The sequence below is a fragment of the Blennius ocellaris genome (genome assembly GCF_963422515.1).
Source record: "Blennius ocellaris genome assembly, contig: SCAFFOLD_219, whole genome shotgun sequence".
NCBI lineage: Eukaryota > Metazoa > Chordata > Actinopteri > Blenniiformes > Blenniidae > Blennius > Blennius ocellaris.
In genome coordinates this window covers 32,501-58,489 of record NW_027662194.1, presented here as the reverse complement: position 1 = coordinate 58,489, position 25,989 = coordinate 32,501, and the positions used below count along the sequence as shown (strand labels likewise).

General features: G+C 50.6%; 2 protein-coding genes across 2 annotated transcripts in view; both read left to right on the top strand.

The window, feature by feature from the left end:
• Positions 1–507: 507 nt before the first annotated feature.
• Positions 508–21,711, top strand: LOC308148138 (dynamin-1-like; the record flags this gene model as incomplete). The annotated part of the gene is made up of 21 exons (XM_080521575.1): positions 508–581; positions 665–814; positions 4,655–4,858; positions 5,453–5,551; positions 5,638–5,798; positions 6,786–6,928; positions 7,297–7,432; positions 9,090–9,157; positions 9,236–9,374; positions 9,703–9,789; positions 9,905–9,975; positions 10,109–10,160; positions 10,357–10,368; positions 13,951–14,064; positions 14,161–14,270; positions 14,358–14,469; positions 16,138–16,308; positions 16,419–16,505; positions 18,414–18,568; positions 18,665–18,835; positions 21,651–21,711. Coding segments are annotated over 21 exons (2,377 nt in total), but the record flags the coding sequence as incomplete, so codon positions are not given.
• A 2,729-nt stretch (positions 21,712–24,440) lies between these two features.
• pomt1 (protein-O-mannosyltransferase 1) overlaps positions 24,441–25,989 on the top strand; it is a 9,122-nt gene continuing 7,573 nt past the window's right edge. The window contains exons 1-2 of the mRNA XM_080521576.1: positions 24,441–24,580; positions 25,884–25,989. The exon at positions 25,884–25,989 is cut by the window's right edge and continues 16 nt beyond it. Coding sequence (XP_080377702.1) covers positions 25,893–25,989 — 97 coding nt within the window. The 5' untranslated portion in view covers positions 24,441–24,580; positions 25,884–25,892. The remainder of the gene's footprint in view (positions 24,581–25,883) is intronic.

The window sequence follows — 25,989 nt, the reverse complement described above, 5'->3', positions numbered from 1 at the left end:
ACATGGTCACCTGGTGGTCACCTGGTGGTCACATGGTCACCTGGTCACCTGGTGGTCACCTGGTGGTCACCTGGTGGTCACCTGGTCACCTGGTGGTCACATGGTCACCTGGTGGTCACCTGGTGGTCACCTGGTCACATGGTCACCTGGTGGTCACATGGTCACCTGGTCACCTGGTGGTCACATGGTCACCTGGTCACCTGGTGGTCACCTGGTGGTCACCTGGTGGTCACCTGGTCACCTGGTGGTCACATGGTCACCTGGTGGTCACCTGGTGGTCACCTGGTCACATGGTCACCGCACTGGTGGTCACCTGGTGGTCACATGGTCACCTGGTCACCTGGTCACATGGTCACCTGGTGGTCACCTGGTGGTCACATGGTCACCTGGTCACCTGGTGGTCACCTGGTGGTCACCTGGTCACCTGGTGGTCACATGGTCACCTGGTGGTCACCTGGTCACCTGGTCACCTGGTCCCTAACAAGTGTCCCTGGTTCTCCCCTCCAGAGATTTCCTCCCTCGAGGTTCAGGCATCGTGACTCGGCGCCCCCTGGTGCTGCAGCTCATCAACTGTCCCACAGGTACCACTGCTGATCTGGTCCTTCACAGTACTCTGCGCAGTACTCAGAGTACTGTGTGGTGATGAGAGTACCGTGTGTTCCAGAGTACGCAGAGTTCCTGCACTGCAAAGGGAAGAAGTTCACCGACTTTGATGAAGTTCGGCAGGAAATCGAAGCAGAAACCGACCGAGTGACGGGACAAAACAAGGGAATCAGTCCCGTCCCCATCAACCTGAGGGTGTACTCCCCCAACGGTGACTCTCTCACTCTCTCCCTCACTCCCCCAACGGTGACTCTCTCACTCTCTCCCTCACTCCCCCAACGGTGACTCTCTCACTCTCTCTCTCACTCCCCCAACGGTGACTCTCTCACTCTCTCTCTCACTCTCTCACTCTCTCACTCTCTCTCTCACTCCCCCAACGGTGACTCTCTCACTCTCTCACTCCCCCAACGGTGACTCTCTCACTCTCTCTCTCACTCTCTCACTCTCTCTCTCACTCCCCCAACGGTGACTCTCTCACTCTCTCTCTCACTCCCCCAACGGTGACTCTCTCACTCTCTCTCTCACTCTCTCACTCTCTCACTCTCTCTCTCACTCCCCCAACGGTGACTCTCTCACTCTCTCTCTCACTCCCCCAACGGTGACTCTCTCACTCTCTCTCTCACTCCCCCAACGGTGACTCTCTCACTCTCTCTCTCACTCCCCCAACGGTGACTCTCTCACTCTCTCTCTCACTCCCCCAACGGTGACTCTCTCACTCTCTCTCTCACTCCCCCAACGGTGACTCTCTCACTCTCTCTCTCACTCCCCCAACGGTGACTCTCTCACTCTCCCTCACTCCCCCAACGGTGACTCTCTCACTCTCTCACTCTCTCTCTCACTCTCTCACTCTCTCTCTCACTCTCTCTCACTCCCCCAACGGTGACTCTCTCACTCTCTCTCTCTCTCTCTCACTCCCCCAACGGTGACTCTCTCACTCTCTCACTCTCTCTCTCACTCTCCCTCACTCCCCCAACGGTGACTCTCTCACTCTCTCTCTCTCTCTCTCACTCTCTCTCACTCCCCCAACGGTGACTCTCTCACTCTCTCTCTCTCTCTCTCACTCTCCCTCACTCCCCCAATGGTGACTCTCTCACTCTCTCACTCTCTCTCTCACTCTCCCTCACTCCCCCAATGGTGACTCTCTCACTCTCTCTCTCTCTCTCTCACTCCCCCAACGGTGACTCTCTCACTCTCTCTCTCTCTCTCTCACTCTCTCTCACTCCCCCAACGGTGACTCTCTCACTCTCTCTCTCACTCCCCCAACGGTGACTCTCTCACTTCTCTCTCTCACTCCCCCAACGGTGACTCACTCTCTCTCTCTCTCACTCCCCCAACGGTGACTCTCTCACTCTCTCTCTCACTCCCCCAACGGTGACTCTCTCACTCTCTCTCTCACTCCCCCAACGGTGACTCACTCTCTCTCTCTCTCACTCCCCCAACGGTGACTCTCTCACTCTCTCTCTCACTCCCCCAACGGTGACTCTCTCACTCTCTCTCTCACTCCCCCAACGGTGACTCTCTCACTCTCTCTCTCACTCCCCCAACGGTGACTCTCTCACTCTCTCTCTCACTCCCCCAACGGTGACTCTCTCACTCTCTCTCTCACTCCCCCAACGGTGACTCTCTCACTCTCTCTCTCACTCCCCCAACGGTGACTCTCTCACTCTCCCTCACTCCCCCAACGGTGACTCTCTCACTCTCTCACTCTCTCTCTCACTCTCTCACTCTCTCTCTCACTCTCTCTCACTCCCCCAACGGTGACTCTCTCACTCTCTCACTCTCTCTCTCACTCTCTCTCTCACTCCCCCAACGGTGACTCTCTCACTCTCACACTCCCCCAACGGTGACTCTCTCACTCTCTCACTCCCCCAACGGTGACTCTCTCACTCTCTCTCTCTCTCTCTCACTCCCCCAACGGTGACTCTCTCACTCTCTCACTCTCTCTCTCACTCTCCCTCACTCCCCCAACGGTGACTCTCTCACTCTCTCTCTCTCTCTCTCACTCTCTCTCACTCCCCCAACGGTGACTCTCTCACTCTCTCTCTCTCTCTCTCACTCTCCTCACTCCCCCAATGGTGACTCTCTCACTCTCTCACTCTCTCTCTCACTCTCCCTCACTCCCCAATGGTGACTCTCTCACTCTCTCTCTCTCTCTCTCACTCCCCCAACGGTGACTCTCTCACTCTCTCTCTCTCTCTCTCACTCTCTCTCACTCCCCAACGGTGACTCTCTCACTCTCACACTCCCCCAACGGTGACTCTCTCACTCTCTCTCTCACTCCCCCAACGGTGACTCTCTCACTCTCTCTCTCACTCCCCCAACGGTGACTCACTCTCTCTCTCTCTCACTCCCCCAACGGTGACTCTCTCACTCTCTCTCTCACTCCCCCAATGGTGACTCTCTCACTCTCTCTCTCACTCCCCCAACGGTGACTCACTCTCTCTCTCTCTCACTCCCCCAACGGTGACTCTCTCACTCTCTCTCTCACTCCCCCAACGGTGACTCTCTCACTCTCTCTCTCACTCCCCCAACGGTGACTCTCTCACTCTCTCTCTCACTCCCCAACGGTGACTCTCTCACTCTCTCTCTCACTCCCCCAACGGTGACTCACTCTCTCTCTCTCTCACTCCCCCAACGGTGACTCTCTCACTCTCTCTCTCACTCCCCCAACGGTGACTCTCTCACTCTCTCTCTCACTCCCCCAACGGTGACTCTCTCACTCTCTCTCTCACTCCCCCAACGGTGACTCTCTCACTCTCTCTCTCACTCCCCCAACGGTGACTCTCTCACTCTCTCTCTCACTCCCCCAACGGTGACTCTCTCACTCTCTCTCTCACTCCCCCAACGGTGACTCACTCTCTCTCTCTCTCACTCCCCCAACGGTGACTCTCTCACTCTCTCTCTCTCTCACTCCCCCAACGGTGACTCACTCTCTCTCTCTCTCTCACTCCCCCAACGGTGACTCACTCTCTCTCTCTCTCTCACTCCCCCAACGGTGACACACACACACACACACACACACACACACACACACACACACACACACACACACACACACACACACACACACACACTTCAACTTTGGTTTGTTTTTCCTCGTTGGTTGAGTTTGATATTTATAATAAATGAAACTATTTAACTTGGCCTCTTACTCGACCTCTGACCTTTGACCTCAAAGGTACTCCTGGTCCTGAAGGTCCTGAAGGTCCTGAAGGTCCTGAAGTTCTCCTGGAGGCTCAAAGCTTCTGCTTGTAGCCTGGGTCTGGTCTGGGGTTGATCCTGGTCCTCCCAGTCCACTATAGCTCCTCCCAGTCCACTATAGCTCCTCCCAGTCCGCTATAGCTCCTCCCAGTCCGCTATAGCTCCTCCCAGTCAGCTATAGCTCCTCCCAGTCAGTCATGGCTCCTCCCAGTCCGCTATAGCTCCTCCCAGTCCACTATAGCTCCTCCCAGTCAGGCATGGCTCCTCCCAGTCCGCTATAGCTCCTCCCAGTCAGTCATGGCTCCTCCCAGTCCGCTATAGCTCCTCCCAGTCCACTATAGCTCCTCCCAGTCAGTCATGGCTCCTCCCAGTCAGCTATAGCTCCTCCCAGTCCACTATAGCTCCTCCCAGTCAGTCATGGCTCCTCCCAGTCAGCTATAGCTCCTCCCAGTCCACTATAGCTCCTCCCAGTCAGTCATGGCTCCTCCCAATATGCTATAGCTCCTCCCAGTCCGCTATAGCTACTCCCAGTCTGCTATAGCTCCTCCCAGTGAGTTCTAGCTCCTCCCAGTCTGCTATAGCTCCTCCCAGTCCGCTATAGCTCCTCCCAGTCTGCTATAGCTCCTCCCAGTCCACTATAGCCCCTCCCAGTCCGCTATAGCTCCTCCCAGTCCGCTATAGCTCCTCCCAGTCCGCTATAGCTCCTCCCAGTCCGCTATAGCTCCTCCCAGTTTGCCATGGCTCCTCCTAGTCTGTTTAGCATTAACGTTAGCACTGTCCCCCCAGTCCTGAACCTGACCCTGGTGTCCCCCCAGTCCTGAACCTGACCCTGGTCCCCCTGTCCCCCCAGTCCTGAACCTGACCCTGGTGGACCTCCCGGGGATGACCAAGGTCCCGGTGGGGGACCAGCCGCTGGACATCGAGCAGCAGATCAAAGAGATGCTGCTGCAGTTCGTCACAAAGGACAACTGCCTCCTATTGGCCGTCTCCCCGGCCAACTCCGACCTCGCCAACTCCGACGCCCTGAAGGTCGCCAAGGAGGTGGACCCGCAAGGTCACTGGCTCCACCCTACACCTACACCTACACCTACACCTACACTGCACCTACACTACACCTACACCTACACCTACACTGCACCTACACCTACACCTACACTACACCTACACCTACACCTACACCTACACTACACCTACACCTACACTGCACCTACACCTACACCTACACCTACACTACACCTACACCTACACTGCACCTACACCTACACTACACCTACACCTACACTGCACCTACACTGCACCTACACCTACACTACACCTACACTGCACCTACACCTACACTGCACCTACACCTACACTACACCTACACTACACCTACACCTACACCTACACCTACACTACACCTACACTACACCTACACCTACACCTACACCTACACTACACCTACACCTACACTACACCTGCACCTACACCCTTCATCTTTACCCTCCACCTGCCCTCCTTTATTTTTATCATCATTATAAACCCAGAAAAGTTGTGACACTGTGCCGCGGTGAGCAGAGGGTGGAGCAGAGGGTGGAGCAGAGGGTGGAGCAGAGGGTGGAGCAGAGGGTGGAGCAGAGGGTGCAGCTGGTGTCTTCTCTGCCTCCAGGTCTGAGGACGATCGGCGTGATCACCAAACTGGACCTGATGGACGAGGGAACCGACGCCAGGGACATCCTGGAGAACAAGCTCCTCCCACTGCGCCGAGGTATGACGTCACACGGCGCGCCGGCACCCGATTGGCCGTGACCCGTCGGTGCCGGACGCTCACACACCTGCGTGTGACCGTCTCAGGCTACATCGGCGTGGTGAACCGCAGCCAGAAGGACATCGACGGCAGGAAGGACATCACGGCGGCCCTGCAGGCGGAGAGGAAGTTCTTCCTGTCGCACCCGTCGTACCGCCACCTGGCCGACCGCATGGGAACCGCCTACCTGCAGAAAGCCCTCAACCAGGTGAGCTGCCACGCCCCCTGCCACGCCCCCACTGCCGCAGACACGCCTTCACTCATAGATTCAGTTTGTTTGTACGAAAACGTTCGTCTTGAAGAAAAGATGCTGCGCCGCAGATTCAGCCGGAGCTCGTTGCCCCGTCTCGCCTCCGTTTCCACGACAACGTCTCCCGTTTCAAAACACGCATTTAGCATTTACATGTTCTGAAAACGATGTCTGTTTCCACGGTAACGACAGATATGCTGAAAACATTGTAGTTAGCATGTTGGGCCACTCATTGTGCTGCTGACATGTTAGCTTAGCATGGACTCACAGAGCAGTGACCTGTTAGCTTAGCATGGACTCACAGAGCAGCGACCTCTTAGCTTAGCATGGACTCACAGTGCAGCGACCTGTTAGCTTAGCATGGACTCACAGAGCAGCGACCTGTTAGCTTAGCATGGACTCACAGAGCAGCGACCTGTTAGCTTAGAATGGACTCACAGAGCAGCGACCTGTTAGCTTAGCATGGACTCACAGAGCAGCGACCTCTTAGCTTAGCATGGACTCACAGAGCAGCGACCTGTTAGCTTAGCATGGACTCACAGAGCAGCGACCTGTTAGCTTAGAATGGACTCACAGAGCAGCGACCTGTTAGCTTAGCATGGACTCACAGAGCAGCGACCTCTTAGCTTAGCATGGACTCACAGCGCAGCGACCTGTTAGCTTAGCATGGACTCACAGAGCAGCGACCTGTTAGCTTAGCATGGACTCACAGAGCAGCGACCTCTTAGCTTAGCATGGACTCACAGCGCAGCGACCTGTTAGCTTAGCATGGACTCACAGAGCAGCGACCTCTTAGCTTAGCATGGACTCACAGCGCAGCGACCTGTTAGCTTAGCATGGACTCACAGAGCAGCGACCTGTTAGCTTAGCATGGACTCACAGAGCAGCGATATGTGACTCACTTTTTTCTTACATCACCATGGTAACCAAACTAACCTCCCATAGCAACTGACCAACCACATCCGAGACACGTTGCCGGGGCTACGCAGTAAATTGCAGAGTCAGCTACTTTCCATCGAGAAGGAAGTGGAGGAGTACAAGAACTTCAGACCAGACGACCCGGGACGCAAGACCAAGGCCCTGCTGCAGTCAGTACTGATTATGCTAATGCTAATGCTAGCTGCAGTCAGTACTAATTATGCTAATGCTAATGCTAGCTGCAGTCAGTACTGACAACACTAATGCTAATGCTAGCTGCAGTCAGTACTAACAACACTAATGCTAATGCTAGCTGCAGTCAGTACTGATTATGCTAATGCTAATGCTAGCTGCGGTCAGTACTGACAACACTAATGCTAATGCTGAAACTATAAACTGCCTCTGGAGCAACATTACGGGTAATACTGCGTGTGTGTGTGTGTGTGTGTGTGTGTGTGTGTGTGTGTGTGTGTGTGTGTGTGTGTGTGTGTGTGTGTGTGTGTGTGTGTGTGTGTGTGTGTGTGTGTGTGTGTGTCAGGATGGTGCAGCAGTTTGCGGTGGACTTTGAGAAGCGGATCGAAGGATCAGGAGATCAAGTCGACACCTACGAACTGTCAGGAGGAGCCAAGATCAACCGCATCTTCCACGAACGCTTCCCCTTCGAACTGGTGAAGGTAAAGACTGACCTCTGCTCTAAAGACTGACCTCTGTTGTAAAGACTGACCTCTGTTGTAAAGACTGACCTGTTCTGGTAAAGACTGACCTCTGTTGTAAAGACTGACCTCTGTTGTAAAGACTGACCTCTGTTGTAAAGACTGACCTGTTCTGGTAAAGACTGACCTCTGCTCTAAAGACTGACCTCTGCTTTAAAGACTGACCTCTGCTCTAAAGACTGACCTGTTCAGGTAAAGACTGACCTCTGCTCTAGAGACTGACCTGTTCTGGTAAAGACTGACCTCTGTTGTAAAGACTGACCTCTGTTGTAAAGACTGACCTGTTCAGGTAAAGACTGACCTCTGCTCTAAAGACTGACCTCTGCTTTAAAGACTGACCTCTGCTCTAAAGACTGACCTGTTCAGGTAAAGACTGACCTCTGCTCTAGAGACTGACCTGTTCAGGTAAAGACTGACCTCTGTTCAGGTAAAGACTGACCTCTGCTCTAGAGACTGACCTGTTCAGGTAAAGACTGACCTCTGCTCTAAAGACTGACCTCTGCTTTAAAGACTGACCTCTGCTCTAGAGACTGACCTGTTCAGGTAAAGACTGACCTGTTCAGGTAAAGACTGACCTCTGCTCTAGAGACTGACCTGTTCAGGTAAAGACTGACCTCTGTTCAGGTAAAGACTGACCTCTGCTCTAGAGACTGACCTGTTCAGGTAAAGACTGACCTCTGTTCAGGTAAAGACTGACCTCTGCTCTAGAGACTGACCTGTTCAGGTAAAGACTGACCTCTGTTCAGGTAAAGACTGACCTCTGTTCAGGTAAAGACTGACCTCTGCTCTAAAGACTGACCTCTGTTGTAAAGACTGACCTCTGTTGTAAAGACTGACCTGTTCTGGTAAAGACTGACCTCTGTTGTAAAGACTGACCTCTGTTGTAAAGACTGACCTGTTCTGGTAAAGACTGACCTCTGTTGTAAAGACTGTCCTGTTCTGGTAAAGACTGACCTCTGTTGTAAAGACTGACCTATGTTGTAAAGACTGACCTGTTCTGGTAAAGACTGACCTCTGGTGTAAAGAATGACCTCTGTTGTAAAGACTGACCTCTGGTGTGATAAAGACTGACCTCTGGTGTAAAGACTGATGTCTGTTCAGGTAAAGACTGACCTCTGTTGTAAAGACTGACCTCTGTTCTGGTAAAGACTGACCTTAGGTGTAAAGACTGACCTCTGGTGTGATAAAGACTGACCTCTGTTGTAAAGACTGATCTCTGGTGTAAAGACTGACTTCTGTTCAGGTAAAAACTGACCTCTGTTGTAAAGACTGACCTGTTCAGGCAAAGACTGACCTCTGTTCTGGTAAAGACTGACCTCTGGTGTAAAGACTGACCTCTGTTCAGGTAAAGACTGACCTCTGTTCAGGTAAAGACTGACCTCAGGTGTAAAGACTGACCTCAGGTGTAAAGACTGACCTCTGTTCAGGCAAAGACTGACCTCTGGTGTAAAGACTGACCTGTTCAGGTAAAGACTGACCTCTGTTCAGGTAAAGACTGACCTCAGGTGTAAAGACTGACCTGTTCAGGTAAAGACTGACCTCTGTTCAGGTAAAGACTGACCTCAGGTGTAAAGACTGACCTCAGGTGTAAAGACTGACCTTGTTTTTCTGTCTGCAGCTTGAAGGCGATGAGAAAACTCTTCGGAAGGAAATCAGTTATGCAATCAAGAACATCCACGGAATCAGGTGAGATTAAGGCCTGAGGCTCCGCCCCCTCAGGTGAGGAGCTCCTCCCCCTCCCTCACTGTGTGTGTGTGTGTGTAGGACGGGGCTGTTCACCCCCGACATGGCCTTTGAGACCATCGTGAAGCGTCAGATCGCTCAGATCAAAGAACCGTGTCAGAAGTGTGTCGACATGGTGATCAGTGAGCTGGTGAACACCGTGAGGCAGTGCACCCAGAAGGTACTGACCTCTGACCTCTGACCCTGACCTCTGACCATGACCCAGAAGGTACTGACCTCTGACCCTGACCCAGAAGGTACTGACCTCTGACCCTGACCATGACCCAGAAGGTACTGACCTCTGACCCTGACCCAGAAGGTACTGACCTCTGACCCTGACCATGACCCAGAAGGTACTGACCTCTGACCCTGACCCAGAAGGTACTGACCTCTGACCCTGACCATGACCCAGAAGGTACTGACCCCTGACCTCTGACCCAGAAGGTACTGACCTCTGACCCTGACCCAGAAGGTACTGACCCCTGACCCCTGACCCCTGCTGTCCCCAGCTGGCCCAGTACCCGCTGCTCCGGGAGGAGATGGAGAGAATCGTCACGCAGCACATCAGGGACCGAGAGAGCCGAACCAAAACCCAGGTCTGAGGTCCTGGTCCAGTGTGTGGCGCCCCCTGCAGGCGCCACGCCAACACGGCTGTGTGTGTGTGTGTGTGTGTGTGTGTGTGTGTGTGTGTGTGTGTGTGTGTGTGTGCAGGTGCTGCTGCAGATAGACATCGAACTGGCCTACATGAACACCAACCATGAAGATTTCATCGGCTTCGCAAAGTGAGAACGTTTCATTGTTTCATCGTTTTCTACCAAACCAACCAGCAAACAGATCAATAAGTGTGTGTGTGTGTGTGTGTGTGTGTGTGTGTGTGTGTGTGTGTGTGTGTGTGTGTGTGTGTGTGTGTGACAGCGCTCAGCAGAAGAGCAGTCAAATGAATAAGAAGAAGGCAGCAGGAAACCAGGTGAGTCACGCGTGTGTGTGTGTGTGTGTGTGTGTGTGTGTGTGTGTGTGTGTGTGTGTGTGTGTGTGTGTGTGTGTGTGTGTGTGTGTGTGTGTGTGTGAGTCAGAGCTGAGTAAAGGATTCATCCACTCACTCATTCATGTGTCTCCCTCTTCTTCTCTCTCGTCCTTCCCGTGTCTGTTGCCGTGGCAACCAGGACGAGATCATGGTGAGTGTGTGTGTGTGTGTGAGTGTGCGTGTGTGTGTGTGCTGGCATCATGACGTTGTGGGGACCTGAGGTGAGACGCTCACCTGACCTGACGGGACTCTGTGGGTTTCAACCGTATCCCTATATCGCTTACTGGGATTACTGGGGACTCCAGGATTACCGGGGACTCCAGGATTACTAGGGACTCCAGGATTACTGGGGACTCCAGGATTACCGGGGACTCCAGGATTACCGGGGACTCCAGGATTACTGGGGACTCCAGGATTACCGGGGACTCCAGGATTACTAGGGACTCCAGGATTACCGGGGACTCCAGGATTACTGGGGACTCCAGGATTACCGGGGACTCCAGGATTACTGGGGACTCCAGGATTACCGGGGACTCCAGGATTACTAGGGACTCCAGGATTACCAAGGACTCCAGGATTACCAAGGACTCCAGGATTACTAGGGACTCCAGGATTACCAAGGACTCCAGGATTACTAGGGACTCCAGGATTACTAGGGACTCCAGGATTACCAAGGACTCCAGGATTACCAAGGACTCCAGGATTACCGGGGACTCCAGGATTACTGGGGACTCCAGGATTACCAAGGACTCCAGGATTACCAAGGACTCCAGGATTACCGGGGACTCCAGGATTACCGGGGACTCCAGGATTACTGGAGACTCCAGGATTACTGGGAATGTTGAATTGAAATGTTTCCTCTCATGAGTTGATTTGATCCCAAGGGAGAATTCAAAGTTCTCATAGAGCAGGAAGTGGAATATATACATATATACATAGATAAATATTTACATATATAAATATATAAATGATAAATATATAAATACATAGATAAATAGAGAATCTCTGGGTAAATAAATACTAGTAATAGTAAAAGTCTGGTAATAAAACCACGAGTCAGACATAAATACAATAAAGAAGGAAGGTCAAAGGTCAAATGTGTATCAGCAGGAGGTCAGCTGCTGAAAGTAACTTAAAAGTTACTTGTTCTATAACTAATTACTTTTCAAAACAAGTAATCAGTAAAGTAACTACGTTACTTTTCAAAGGAGTAATGAGTAATCAATAATCTGATTACTTTTTCAAGGTAACTGGAAACACTGGTGGTTAGACTAGTCATGATGGTTAGACTAGTTGGACTGGTAAGGATGCTTGGACTAGTTAGGCTAGTTAGGATGATTATGGTGGTTTGACTAGTTATGATAGTTAGACTAGTTAGGAATATTAGGGTGGTTAGACTGGTTATGGTGATTACACTAGTTATGATGGTTAGACAAGTTAGGATGGTTATACTAATTAGATTGGTTATGATGGTTAGACTAGTTGTGATGGTTGGACTAGTTAGGATGGTTAGGCTAGTTTTAATGGAACACTAGTTAGAATAGTTATGATGGTTAGACTAGGATGGTTAGGATGGTTACAATAGTTAGACTAGTTATGATGGTAAGGCAAGTGGGACTGGTTATAGTGGTTAGACTAGTTGTGGTGGTTGGACTAGTTAACGCTAGTTACTTGTCGGCACCAATGGCCTCAGCTGACCCAGTGATGATGTCACCAGGTGACCCTGTGATGATGTCACCAGTTGACTCTGTGATGATGTCACCAGCTGACCATGTGATGATGTCACCAGCTGACTCTGTGATGATGTCACCAGCTGACCATGTGATGATGTCACCAGCTGACCATGTGATGATGTCACCAGGTGACTCTGTGATGATGTCACCAGCTGACCATTTGATGATGTCACCAGCTGACCCAGTGATGATGTCACCAGCTGACCATGTGATGATGTCACCAGCTGACCATGTGATGATGTCACCAGGTGACCCTGTGATGATGTCACCAGGTGACTCTGTGATGATGTCACCAGTTGACTCTGTGATGATGTCACCAGCTGACCATGTGATGATGTCACCAGCTGACCATGTGATGATGTCACCAGGTGACCCTGTGATGATGTCACCAGCTGACTATGTGATGATGTCACCAGGTGACTCTGTGATGATGTCACCAGCTGACCATGTGATGATGTCACCAGCTGACCATGTGATGATGTCACCAGCTGACCCAGTGATGATGTCACCAGCTGACCATGTGATGATGTCACCAAGTGACTCTGTGATGATGTCATCAGCTGACCATGTGATGATGTCACCAGCTGACCATGTGATGATGTCACCAGGTGACTCTGTGATGATGTCACCAGCTGACCATGTGATGATGTCACCAGCTGACCCAGTGATGATGTCACCAGCTGACCATGTGATGATGTCACCAGCTGACCATGTGATGATGTCACCAGCTGACCATGTGATGATGTCACCAGCTGACCATGTGATGATGTCACCAGGTGACTCTGTGATGATGTCACCAGCTGACCATGTGATGATGTCACCAGGTGACTCTGTGATGATGTCACCAGCTGACCATGTGATGATGTCACCAGCTGACCCAGTGATGATGTCACCAGCTGACCATGTGATGATGTCACCAGCTGACCCAGTGATGATGTCACCAGCTGACCATGTGATGATGTCACCAGCTGACCCAGTGATGATGTCACCAGCTGACCATGTGATGATGTCACCAGCTGACCCAGTGATGATGTCACCAGCTGACCATGTGATGATGTCACCAGCTGACCCAGTGATGATGTCACCAGGTGACTTTGTGATGATGTCACCAGCTGACCATGTGATGATGTCACCAGCTGACCCAGTTGTTATGTCACCAGCTGACTTTGTGATGATGTCACCAGCTGACCCAGTGATGATGTCACCAGCTGACCATGTGATGATGTCACCAGGTGACTTTGTGATGATGTCACCAGCTGACCATGTGATGATGTCACCAGCTGACCCAGTGATGATGTCACCAGCTGACCCTGTGATGATGTCACCAGCTGACCATGTGATGATGTCACCAGCTGACCCAGTGATGATGTCACCAGGTGACTCTGTGATGATGTCACCAGGTGACTTTGTGATGATGTCACCAGCTGACCATGTGATGATGCCACCAGCTGACCCAGTGATGATGTCACCAGGTGACTTTGTGATGATGTCACCAGCTGACCATGTGATGATGTCACCAGCTGACCCAGTGATGATGTCACCAGGTGACTTTGTGATGATGTCACCAGCTGACCATGTGATGATGTCACCAGCTGACCCAGTGATGATGTCACCAGGTGACTCTGTGATGATGTCACCAGCTGACCCTGTGATGATGTCACCAGCTGACCATGTGATGATGTCACCAGCTGACCCAGTGATGATGTCACCAGGTGACTCTGTGATGATGTCACCAGGTGACTTTGTGATGATGTCACCAGCTGACCATGTGATGATGCCACCAGCTGACCCAGTGATGATGTCACCAGGTGACTTTGTGATGATGTCACCAGCTGACCATGTGATGATGTCACCAGCTGACCCAGTGATGATGTCACCAGCTGACCATGTGATGATGTCACCAGCTGACCCAGTGATGATGTCACCAGGTGACTCTGTGATGATGTCACCAGCTGACCCTGTGATGATGTCACCAGCTGACCCTGTGATGATGTCACCAGGTGATCCGTAAAGGCTGGCTCACCATCAACAACATCAGCATCATGAAGGGCGGAGCCAAAGAGTACTGGTTCGTCCTGACGGCCGAGACCCTGTCCTGGTACAAGGACGACGAGGTGACACACACACACACACACACACACACACACACACACACACACACACACACACACACACACAGTGCAGCTGAAGCCCAGCGCCGCCCCCTGCAGGAGAAGGAGAAGAAGTACATGCTGCCAGTGGACAACCTGAAGCTGAAGGACATCGAGAAAAGCTTCATGTCCAGCAAACACATCTTCGCCCTCTTCAACACGGAGCACCGGTCAGTAGAACCGCCGGTTCCTCAGGGTTCTGCTGGTTCTCCTCAGTGAGTACCTCAGGCAGTGACGGGTTCCGTGTGACGCCACAGGAACGTCTACAAGGACTACCGGCAGCTGGAGCTGGCCAGCGAGTCCCAGGAGGAGGTGGACAGCTGGAAGGCGTCTTTCCTACGGGCCGGAGTGTACCCTGAACGCACCGTGGTACTGCAGTACTGCTGCTTTATACTGCTTATTACTGCTTATCACTGCAGTACTGCTGCTTTATACTGCTTACTACTGCTTATAACTGCTTATTACTGCTTATTACTTAAACATTCACTGATTAATTTCTGCTGCCACAGGATAAAGAAAAGGTTAGTGTGTGTGTGTGTGTGTGTGTGTGTGTGTGTGTCTCACTATTAGTATGTGTGTGTGTGTGTGTGTGTGTGTGTGTGTGTGTGTGTGTGTGTGTGTGTGTGTGTGTGTGTGTGTGTGTGTGTGTCTCACTGGGTGTGTGTGTGTGTGTATGTCTCACTATTAGTATGTGTGTGTGTGTGTGTGTGTGTCTCACTGGGTGTGTGTGTGTGTGTATGTCTCACTATTAGTATGTGTGTGTGTGTGTGTGTGTGTGTCTCACTGGGTGTGTGTGTGTGTGTGTGTGTGTGTGTGTGTGTGTGTGTGTGTCTCACTGTGTGTGTGTGTGTGTGTGTGTGTGTGTGTGTGTGTCTCACTGTGTGTGTGTGTGTGTGTGTGTGTGTGTGTGTGTCTCACTGTGTGTGTGTGTGTGTGTGTGTGTCTCTGTGTGTGTGTGTCTCACTGGGTGTGTGTGTGTGTGTGTGTGTGTCTCACTGTGTGTGTGTGTGTGTGTGTGTGTGTGTGTGTGTGTGTATGTCTCACTATTAGTATGTGTGTGTGTGTGTGTGTGTGTGTGTGTGTGTGTGTGTGTGTGTGTGTGTGTGTGTGTGTGTCTCACTGGGTATGTGTGTGTGTGTATGTCTCACTATTAGTATGTGCGTGTGTGTGTGTATGTGTGTCTCACTGGGTGTGTGTGTGTGTGGGTGTGTGTGTATGTCTCACTATTACTGTGTGTGTGTGTGTGTGTCTCACTGTGTGTGTGTGTGTGTGTGTGTGTGTGTGTCTCACTGTGTGTGTGTGTGTGTGTGTGTGTGTGTGTGTGTGTGTGTGTGTGTGTGTGTGTGTGTGTGTGTGTGTGTGTGTGTGTGTGTGTGTGTGTGTGTGTGTGTGTGTGTCTCACTGGGTGTGTGTGTGTGTGGGTGTGTGTCTCACTGTGTGTGTGTGTGTGTGTGTGTGTGTGTGTGTGTGTGTGTGTGTGTGTGTGTGTGTGTGTGTGTGTGTGTGTGTGTGTGTGTGTCTCACTGGGTGTGTGTGTGTGTGTGTGTGTGTGTATGTCTCACTATTACTGTGTGTGTGTGTGTGTGTGTGTGGGTCTCACTGTGTGTGTGTGTGTGTGTGTGTGTGTGTGTGTGTGTGTGTGTGTGTGTGTGTGTGTGTGTGTGTGTGTGTGTGTGTCTCACTGTGTGTGTGTGTGTGTGTGTCTCACTGTGTGTGTGTGTGTGTGTGTCTCTGTGTGTGTGTGTCTCACTGGGTGTGTGTGTGTGTGTGTGTCTCACTGTGTGTGTGTGTGTGTGTGTGTGTGTGTGTGTGTGTGTGTGTGTGTGTGTGTGTGTCTCACTGTGTGTGTGTGTGTGTGTCTCTCTGTGTGTGTGTGTCTCACTGGGTGTGTGTGTGTGTGTGTGTGTGTGTGTGTGTGTGTGTGTGTGTGTCTCACTGGGTGTGTGTGTGTGTGTGTGTGTGTGTGTGTGTGTGTGTGTGTGTGTGTGTGTGTGTGTCTCACTGTGTGTGTGTGTGTGTGTGTGTGTCTGTGTGCAGGTGGAGGTGGAGGAGTCAGGCAGTGACGGAGGTCACATCCACAGTCTGGACCCTCAGCTGGAGCGTCAGGTGGAGATCGTGAGGAACCTGGTGGACTCGTACCTGTCCATCATCCACCGGACCGTCAGAGACCTGATCCCCAAGACCATCATGCACCTGATGGTCAACAATGTACACACACACACACACACACACACACACACACACACACACACACACACACACACACACACACACACACACACACCCCGTATCCATGGTAACCCCTGGTCTCTGTCCAGACGAAGGAGTTCATCCACGCCGACCTTCTGGCTCACCTGTACTCCTGTGGAGACCAGAACACCTTGATGGAGGAGTCCCAGGACCAGGTGGAGCTCTATAACACTCTATAACACTCTATAACACTCTCTATAACACTCTATAACACTCTCTATAACACTCTATAACACTCTCTATAACACTCTATAACACTCTCTATAACACTCTATAACACTCTCTATAACACTCTATAACACTCTCTATAACACTCTCTATAACGCTCTCTATAACACTCTATAACACTCTATAACACTCTATAACACTCTATAACACTCTATAACACTCTCTATAACACTCTCTATAACACTCTATAACACTCTCTATAACACTCTCTATAACACTCTATAACACTCTCTATAACACACTCTATAACACTCTATAACACTCTCTATAACACTCTCTATAACACTCTATAACACTCTCTATAACACACTCTATAACACTCTATAACACTCTATAACACTCTCTATAACACTCTCTATAACACTCTATAACACTCTCTATAACACACTCTATAACACTCTATAACACTCTCTATAACACTCTCTATAACACTCTCTATAACACTCTCTATAACACTCTATAACACTCTCTATAACACTCTCTATAACACTCTATAACACTCTCTATAACACACTCTATAACACTCTATAACACTCTCTATAACACTCTCTATAACACTCTATAACACTCTCTATAACACTCTATAAGACTCTCTATAACACTCTATAACACTCTCTATAACACACTCTATAACACTCTATAACACTCTATAACACTCTATAACACTCTATAACTCTCTATAACTCTCTCTATAACACTCTATAACACTCTATAACACTCTATAACACTCTATAACACTCTCTATAACACTCTCTATAACACTCTATAACACTCTCTATAACACTCTCTATAACACTCTATAACACTCTCTATAACACACTCTATAACACTCTATAACTCTCTATAACTCTCTCTATAACACTCTATAACACTCTATAACACTCTATAACACTCTATAACACTCTCTATAACACTCTCTATAACACTCTATAACACTCTCTATAACACTCTCTATAACACTCTATAACACTCTCTATAACACACTCTATAACACTCTATAACACTCTATAACACTCTATAACACTCTATAACTCTCTATAACTCTCTCTATAACACTCTATAACACTCTATAACACTCTATAACACTCTATAACACTCTATAACACTCTATAACACTCTCTATAACACTCTATAACACTCTATAACACTCTATAACACTCTATAACACTCTATAACACTCTATAACACTCTATAACACTCTATAACACTCTATAACTCTCTATAACTCTCTCTATAACACTCTATAACACTCACACACGCACACACACACACTCTATAACACTCATACACACACACTCACTCACACACACACTCATACACACACACACACACACCCTCACACACAGACACACACAGCCTCACACACACACACACACAGCCTCACACACAGCCTCACACACACACACCCTCACCCTCACACACACACCCTCACACACACACACACAGCCTCACACACACACACCCTCACACACACACCCTCACACACACACACACACACAGCCTCACACACACACACCCTCACACACACACAGCCTCACACACACACACCCTCACACACACACAGCCTCACACACACACCCTCACACACACACACACACACAGCCTCACACACACACACCCTCACACACACACACCCTCACACACACACACACACCTCACACACACACACACACACACCCTCACACACACACAGCCTCACACACACACACACACAGCCTCACACACACACACACACAGCCTCACACACACACACCCTCACACCCTCACCCTCACACACACACACACACACTCAGTAGCAGTAGTGTGCTGACTCCCCCCCCCCCCCCCCCCCCCAGGCGCAGCACCGTGACGAGATGCTGAGGATGTACCACGCCCTGCGGGAGGGCCTCACCATCATCGGTGACATCAGCACGTCCACCATCACCACGGCGATGCCGCCGCCGGTGGACGACTCGTGGCTGCAGGTGACGGGGATGCCGTCGGGACGCAGGTAACCGAGCAACAACCGTCCACCTCCCCCCCCTCCCCCCCCTCCAGGGTGGTGGTGGTCGTGTCATAGCCCCGCCCCCTCCCTCCGTCTACGCAGGTCTCCCATGTCCAGCCCGACGCCTCAGCGCCGGGCGCCCCCGGGACCGCCCCGCCCCGGCGGCCGCTCCGCCCCCGGGCCCCCGTCCCGCCCCGCCGTGTCGCCCGACCCCGGCCCCCCACCCTCCGTCCCCTCCAGGCCCAACAGAGCCCCGCCCCCTGGAGTCCCCAGGTAACGCCCACCTTCTCTTCCCGGCACTGGGACGTCTGTTACCGTGGCGACGCCTGAACGCACCACGGCGAGGTCCGGCCCCCCTGGAACACACACACACACACACACACACACACACACACACACACACACACACACACACACACACACACACACAACTCTTCAGCGTTTTCACTTGAGGTGGTTGCCGTGGCAACGGGGTTGAAGGGGTGAGGTGGCTCTGGGTTCTCAGGGTTCTCTGGGTTCTCAGGGTTCCTCCTCCTGCAGCTCCTCGGTTCCAACAAAGAAGACGGAGCTTCTTCTTTGTTGGTGCTTCAGAAAGTAAATCAGTGATCCACAAACAACCTGAACAGACATGGAAGAGAAAGACCTGCAGTCTTTCTGCTCCTCATCACACCCCTCCCCCTCTGACTCCTCCCCCTGGTCCTCTGACTCCTCCCCTGGTCCTCTCACTCCTCCCCCTGGTCCTCTGACTCCTCCCCTGGTCCTCTGACTCCTCCCCTGGTCCTCTCACTCCTCCCCCTGGTCCTCTGACTCCTCCCCTGGTCCTCTGACTCCTCCCACTGCTCATCTGACTCCTCCCACTGGTCCTCTGACTCCTCCCACTGGTCATCTGACTCCTCCCCCTGATCACCTGACTCCTCCCACTGCTCACCTGACTCCTCCCCTGGGCCTCTGACTCCTCCCACTGCTCATATGACTCCTCCCACTGGTCCTCAGACTCCTCCCACACATTACCTGACTCCTCCCCCGATACCCATTCATCCCCATTCGTCACCTGACCATCTTCTCACCTTCACTTCAACATGGAGCCATGTCTGTACCTGTTTGTCTGTACCTGTCTGTCTGTACCTGTCTGTCTCTGTGTGTCTGTACCTGTTTATCTGTCTGTACCTGTCTGTCTGTACTTGTCTGTCTGTACCTGTGCCTGTCTGTCTGTCTGTACCTGTCTGTCTGTACCTGTCTGTCTGTACTTGTCTGTCTGTACCTGTCTGTCTGTCTGTACTTGTCTGTCTGTACTTGTCTGTCTGTACCTGTACCTGTCTGTCTGTCTGTCTGTACCTGTCTGTCTGTACCTGTCTGTCTGTCTGTACTTGTCTGTCTGTACCTGTACCTGTCTGTCTGTCTGTACCTGTCTGTCTGTACCTGTCTGTACCTGTACCTGTCTGTCTGTCTGTACCTGTCTGTCTGTACCTGTCTGTCTGTACCTGTCTGTCTCTACCTGTCTGTCTCTGTGTGTCTGTACCTGTTTATCTGTCTGTACCTGTCTGTCTGTACTTGTCTGTCTGTACCTGTGCCTGTCTGTCTGTCTGTACCTGTCTGTCTGTACCTGTCTGTCTGTACTTGTCTGTCTCTGTGTGTCTGTACCTGTTTATCTGTCTGTACCTGTCTGTCTGTCTGTACTTGTCTGTCTGTACTTGTCTGTCTGTACCTGTACCTGTCTGTCTGTCTGTCTGTACCTGTCTGCCTGTACCTGTCTGTCTCTACCTGTCTGTCTCTGTGTGTCTGTACCTGTCTGTCTGTCTGTACCTGTCTGTCTGTACCTGTCTGTCTCTACCTGTCTGCCTGTACCTGTCTGTCTGTACCTGTCTGTCTGTCTCTGTGTGTCTGTACCCGACTGTACCTGTAGTTAGTCTGTGGTTGTGTGATCCTGATCTCGCTGTACCTTGAAGGTGAAACAGGAAGTTGGCAGGTGTGCTGGTGCAGGTAGCTCCGCCCACTTCCTCCACTCACAGTGACCATATATGGTTGTTCTTGCAGAATCTCTATCAGTGACCAGTGAGGAAGCCACCAATGGTACGTCGGCTGTTCTGGTGATGTCATTGTCCCTCCTCATCCTCCAATCAGATCACTGTTTTCCCCGTGTGGCTCCGCCCACTCTCCGAGGCCTCGTGTGTGATTGACAGCTCCACTGTCATGTTTACTTGTTTTTGTTGTTGTTTGTGTCCAGTGGGAGGGCTCCCGCATCTCCATCCCACCCTCCAGCCCCGCCTCTGACTCCGCCCCCTCACACACATGCACCAATCACACAGAAGCACACAGAAACCGTTGGGACCGAGTTCACAAAGGTTCCACACCTGGTTCTGATTCCCGGCTCCGGACTGTCCCCGTCCACCAGGCCCGGTTCCCCCGGTTCTGACTGGCGCCACCTGGTTCTGGTCGACACTGGCCGAGTCCAACCGGTTCTAACCGGTTCTAATTGGTTCTAACAGGTTCTAGCTGGTTTGAGCTGCTTATAGCTGGTTCTAACTGGTTCTGGCTGGTTCTATCTGGTTCCAGCTTGTTCTAGCTGGTTTGAGCTGCTTATAGCTAGTTCGAACTGGTTCCAGTTGGTTCTCGCTGGTTCTAACTGGTTCTAGTTAGTTCTAACTGGTTACAGATGGCTCTAGCTGGTTACAGCTGGTTCTAACTGGTTCTAGTTGGTTCTATCTGGTATGAGCTGCTTATAGCTAGTTCGAACTGGTTACAGCTGGTTCTCACTGGTTCTAACTGTTTCCAGCTGGTTCTCAGTGGTTCTAGCTGGTTCTATATGGTTTGAGCTGCTTATAGCTAGTTCAAACTGGTTACAGCTGGTTCTCACTGGTTCTAATGGTTCCAGCTGGTTCTAACTGGTTCCAGCTGGTTCTCACTGGTTCCAGCTGGTCCTCAGTGCTTGTAGCTGGTTCCAGCTGGTTCTAGCTGGTTTCAGCTGGTTCTCACTTGTTCCAGCTGGTTCTCAGTGCTTCTAGCTGGTTCCAGCTGGTTCTAGCTGGTTCCAGCTGGTTCTCACTGAAACTCTGTTGAATTGGAAATGTTTTCTGTGGTTCCTTTCCAGTCGTCCACATAAAGGTAGCCCCGCCCACGGCGAGAGCCCGCAGTCCTCTGTGGAGGGCTAACCAGTGTGTTGGTCCAGAACCCTCCGGAGCAGAACCCTCTGGTGCAGAACCCTTCAACCAGAACCCTTCAGTCCAGAACCCTCTGGCCCCGGAGATCAGCAGCATGACAGTTGCGTCCGGAGCGTCACAGACTCTCTCGGTTCTCTTCATGTTCCTGCGTGACGTGTCAATGTTTTCCCATCCCTGGAGAACCCTTGGAGAACCTTTGGAGAACCTTTCTTTACAGAGTTCAGGGAACATCAGAATTTAACTTATTGATGAGATTTTGATTTATTTATGATCTGCTGCTAGAACTGTTCCTGACGTTCTCGTCTCTGTTCTGAACACAACGCAAATTACATCTTCCATCTGGTTCTGTCTGGTTCCTGTTGGTTCTAACTGTTTCATCTGGTTCTAACGAGTTCTTGTTGGTTCTCACTGGTTCCTGTCGGTTCTAACTTGTTCTTGTTGGTACTAACTGGTTCTTGTTGGTTCTAACAGTTCCATTTGGTTCTAGCTGGTTCCATTTGGTTCTAACTAGTTCCTGTTGGTTCTAACTGGTTCCTGTTGGTTCTAACTAGTTCCTATTGGTACTAACTAGTTCTTGTTGGTACTAACTGGTTCCTGTTGGTTCTAACTGGTTCCTATTGGTACTAACTAGTTCTTGTTGGTACTAACTGGTTCCTGTTGGTTCTAACTAGTTCCTATTGGTACTAGCTAGTTCTTGTTGGTACTAACTGGTTCCTGTTGGTTCTAACTAGTTTCTATTGGTACTAACTGGTTCCTATTGGTACTAGCTAGTTCTTGTTGGTACTAACTGGTTCCTGTTGGTTCTAGCTGGTTCCTATTGGTACTAACTAGTTCTTGTTGGTACTAACTGGTTCCTGTTGGTTCTAACTAGTTTCTATTGGTACTAACTGGTTCCTATTGGTACTAGCTAGTTCTTGTTGGTACTAACTGGTTCCTGTTGGTTCTAGCTGGTTCCTATTGGTACTAACTAGTTCTTGTTGGTTCTAACTGGTTCCTGTTGGTTCTAACTGGTTCCTGTTGGTTCTAACTGGTTCCTATTGGTACTAACTAGTTCTTGTTGGTACTAACTGGTTCCTGTTGGTTCTAACTAGTTCCTATTGGTACTAACTAGTTCTTGTTGGTACTAACTGGTTCCTGTTGGTTCTAACTAGTTTCTGTTGGTACTAACTAGTTTATATTGGTACCAACTAGTTATTGTTGGTACTAACTGGTTCCTGTTGGTACTAACTGGTTCCTATTGGTACTAACTAGTTCTTGTTGGTACTAACTGGCTCCTGTTGGTTCTAACTGGTTCCTATTGGTACTAACTAGTTCTTGTTGGTACTAACTGGTTCCTGTTGGTTCTAACTAGTTCCTATTGGTACTAGCTAGTTCTTGTTGGTACTAACTGGTTCCTGTTGGTTCTAACTAGTTTCTATTGGTACTAACTGGTTCCTATTGGTACTAGCTAGTTCTTGTTGGTACTAACTGGTTCCTGTTGGTTCTAGCTGGTTCCTATTGGTACTAACTAGTTCTTGTTGGTTCTAACTGGTTCCTGTTGGTTCTAACTGGTTCCTGTTGGTTCTAACTGGTTCCTATTGGTACTAACTAGTTCTTGTTGGTACTAACTGGTTCCTGTTGGTTCTAACTAGTTCCTATTGGTACTAACTAGTTTATATTGGTACCAACTAGTTATTGTTGGTACTAACTGGTTCCTGTTGGTACTAACTGGTTCCTATTGGTACTAGCTAGTTCTTGTTGGTACTAACTGGTTCCTGTTGGTTCTAGCTGGTTCCTATTGGTACTAACTAGTTCTTGTTGGTACTAACTGGTTCCTATTGGTACTAACTAGTTCTTGTTAGTACTAACTGGTTCCATTTGGTTCTAACTGGTTCCTGTTGGTACTAACTAGTTTCTGTTGGTACTAACTGGTTCTTGTTGGTACTAACTAGTTTCTGTTGGTACTAACTAGTTCTTGCTCTGTTAAATAATGTACCTTTGATCAGAGTTAGGTGAAGCGTCAGAACTTCCATGCTAACCCCGCCCCCTGCGGGCCACCCCCCCCCCGTGGTGACCCCGCCCCCTGTGGGCCACACCCCCGTGGTGACCCCGCCCCCTTCCTGTGTTGGCGCATGCTCTTGTTGTTGTGGTGTAGCATTAGCATTAGCATTAGCCCCGAGTGGCTGTGGCGTGTCCCGGTTAGCCAGCATGCGGCTAGCCGCGGTTCCTGTGAGACGTGTCGTGTTTGGTCGTGTGGAACCGGCGTGTTCTAGATATCGTTCTCTGTGTTTACATCAGATACATGTGAAGAATCTATAATCCGTCCCTTATGCACTGTAGTGTGTGTGTGTGTGTGTGTGTGTGTGTGTGTGTGTGTGTGTGTGTGTGTGTGTGTAGACTTGTTGTGTATTTTGCTGTGTTCACCTGAATAAAGTGGCTGGACGACGTCTCGACTGTTTTTCTGGGGTCAAAACCAGAGTTTCACACTATTTTCAATTAAAACTTCAGCTTGTGTTGCACCACTAGTTGGCGCTGACACACACACACACACACACACACACACACACACACACCGGTCACGTGATTCTACAGCGCTCATTAAAAAATGTCAACGCGGGAAGCTGTAACCATGACGACCGGGACTTCCGCTGCTGGTCTTTCCAGGGAGCGTGATGACGTACAGCTGCTTCCCCTAGCGGAGCGGACCAATCAGAAGGCAGCGCGAGCCAAATACCGGATATGAGCGGCTTCTCTCACACACTCACACTCTCACACACACTTTAACATAAATACACACACATAAACGTAAACACACGTCTCTGGAATTTACCGGTACCTTACCGGAAACATGCGCACCGTAAAGACACCGGAGTGACGTCAGGTGAGCTGAGCCGCACGTGACCTGTCGGGACTTTCTGCTTAAAGGCGAACGCTAATGCTAATGCTAACGCTAACGCTGGTCCTGATGCTGAGCGCGGTGCGCCGACAGCTGGACCTGCTGAGTTCCTCTCGCTTGTGTTTGTAGCGATTTAACTCAAGTTAATACGAGTAATAGTACTTTTTATTTCTCGTCGCTCAGCGACTCAGTCAGAGTTAAAACAACAGTAAAAACCATTTAAATCCGGGCCAGTCGGTTCAGGGGGACGTTTTCAGTGGAACTTCTAAATTCAGAGGAACCTGAACGCAACACGGAACCTCACCGGTCCCTGGTGGTTCCTGAGTTCATCGTAGAACCATCAGTGTTTAGAACCTCCGCTTGTGGCTCTTCGTTTGTGGCTCTTCACCTTCACTTGTGGCTCTTCACCTTCGTTTGTCGGTCTTCGTTTGTCGGTCTTCGTTTGTCACTCTTCGTTTGTGGCTCTTCGTTTGTGGCCCTTCGTTTGTGGCCCTTCGTTTGTGGCTCTTCACCTTCGTTTGTTGCTCTTCGCCTTCGTTTGTGGCCCTTCGTTTGTGGCTCTTCACCTTCGCTTGTCGGTCTTCGTTTGTCACTCTTCGTTTGTGGCCCTTCGTTTGTGGCCCTTCGTTTGTGGCTCTTCGTTTGTTGCTCTTCGCCTTCGTTTGTGACACTTCGTTTGTTGCTCTTCGCCTTCGTTTGTTGCTCTTCGCCTTCGTTTGTGGCCCTTCGTTTGTGACTCTTCGTTTGTTGCTCTTCGCCTTCGTTTGTTGCTCTTCGCCTTCGTTTGTGGCCCTTCGTTTGTGGCCCTTCGTTTGTGGCCCTTCGTTTGTGGCTCTTCACCTTCGTTTGTTGCTCTTCGCCTTCGTTTGTGGCCCTTCGTTTGTGGCTCTTCACCTTCGTTTGTTGCTCTTCGCCTTCGTTTGTGGCCCTTCGTTTGTGGCTCTTCACCTTCGTTTGTCGCCCTTCACGTGTGTTTGTGGCTCTTCGTTTGTGGCTCTTCGTTTGTGGCCCTTCGTTTGTGGCTCTTCACCTTCGTTTGTGGCTCTTCACCTCCGTTTGTGGTTCTTCACCTTTGTTTGTGGTTCTTCACCTTTGTTTGTGGTTCTTCACCTTTGTTTGTCGCCCTTCGTTTGTGGCCCTTCTTCCTCAGTGTGTGGCGCTTCACCTCAGTGTGTGGCTCTTCACCTCAGTGTGTGGCGCTTCACCTCAGTGTGTGGTTCTTCACCTCAGTGTGTGGCTCTTCACCTCAGTGTGTGGCTCTTCACTTCAGTGTGTGGTTCCTCCTCAGCCTGCCGCCATGTTGCAGCTCCCCCTGGTGGTGACGGCCCGGGTGGACCTGGTCCTGGTTCTGGTCTCTGTGCTGGCGTTCTGGACCCGTCTGGCCCACCTGGGTT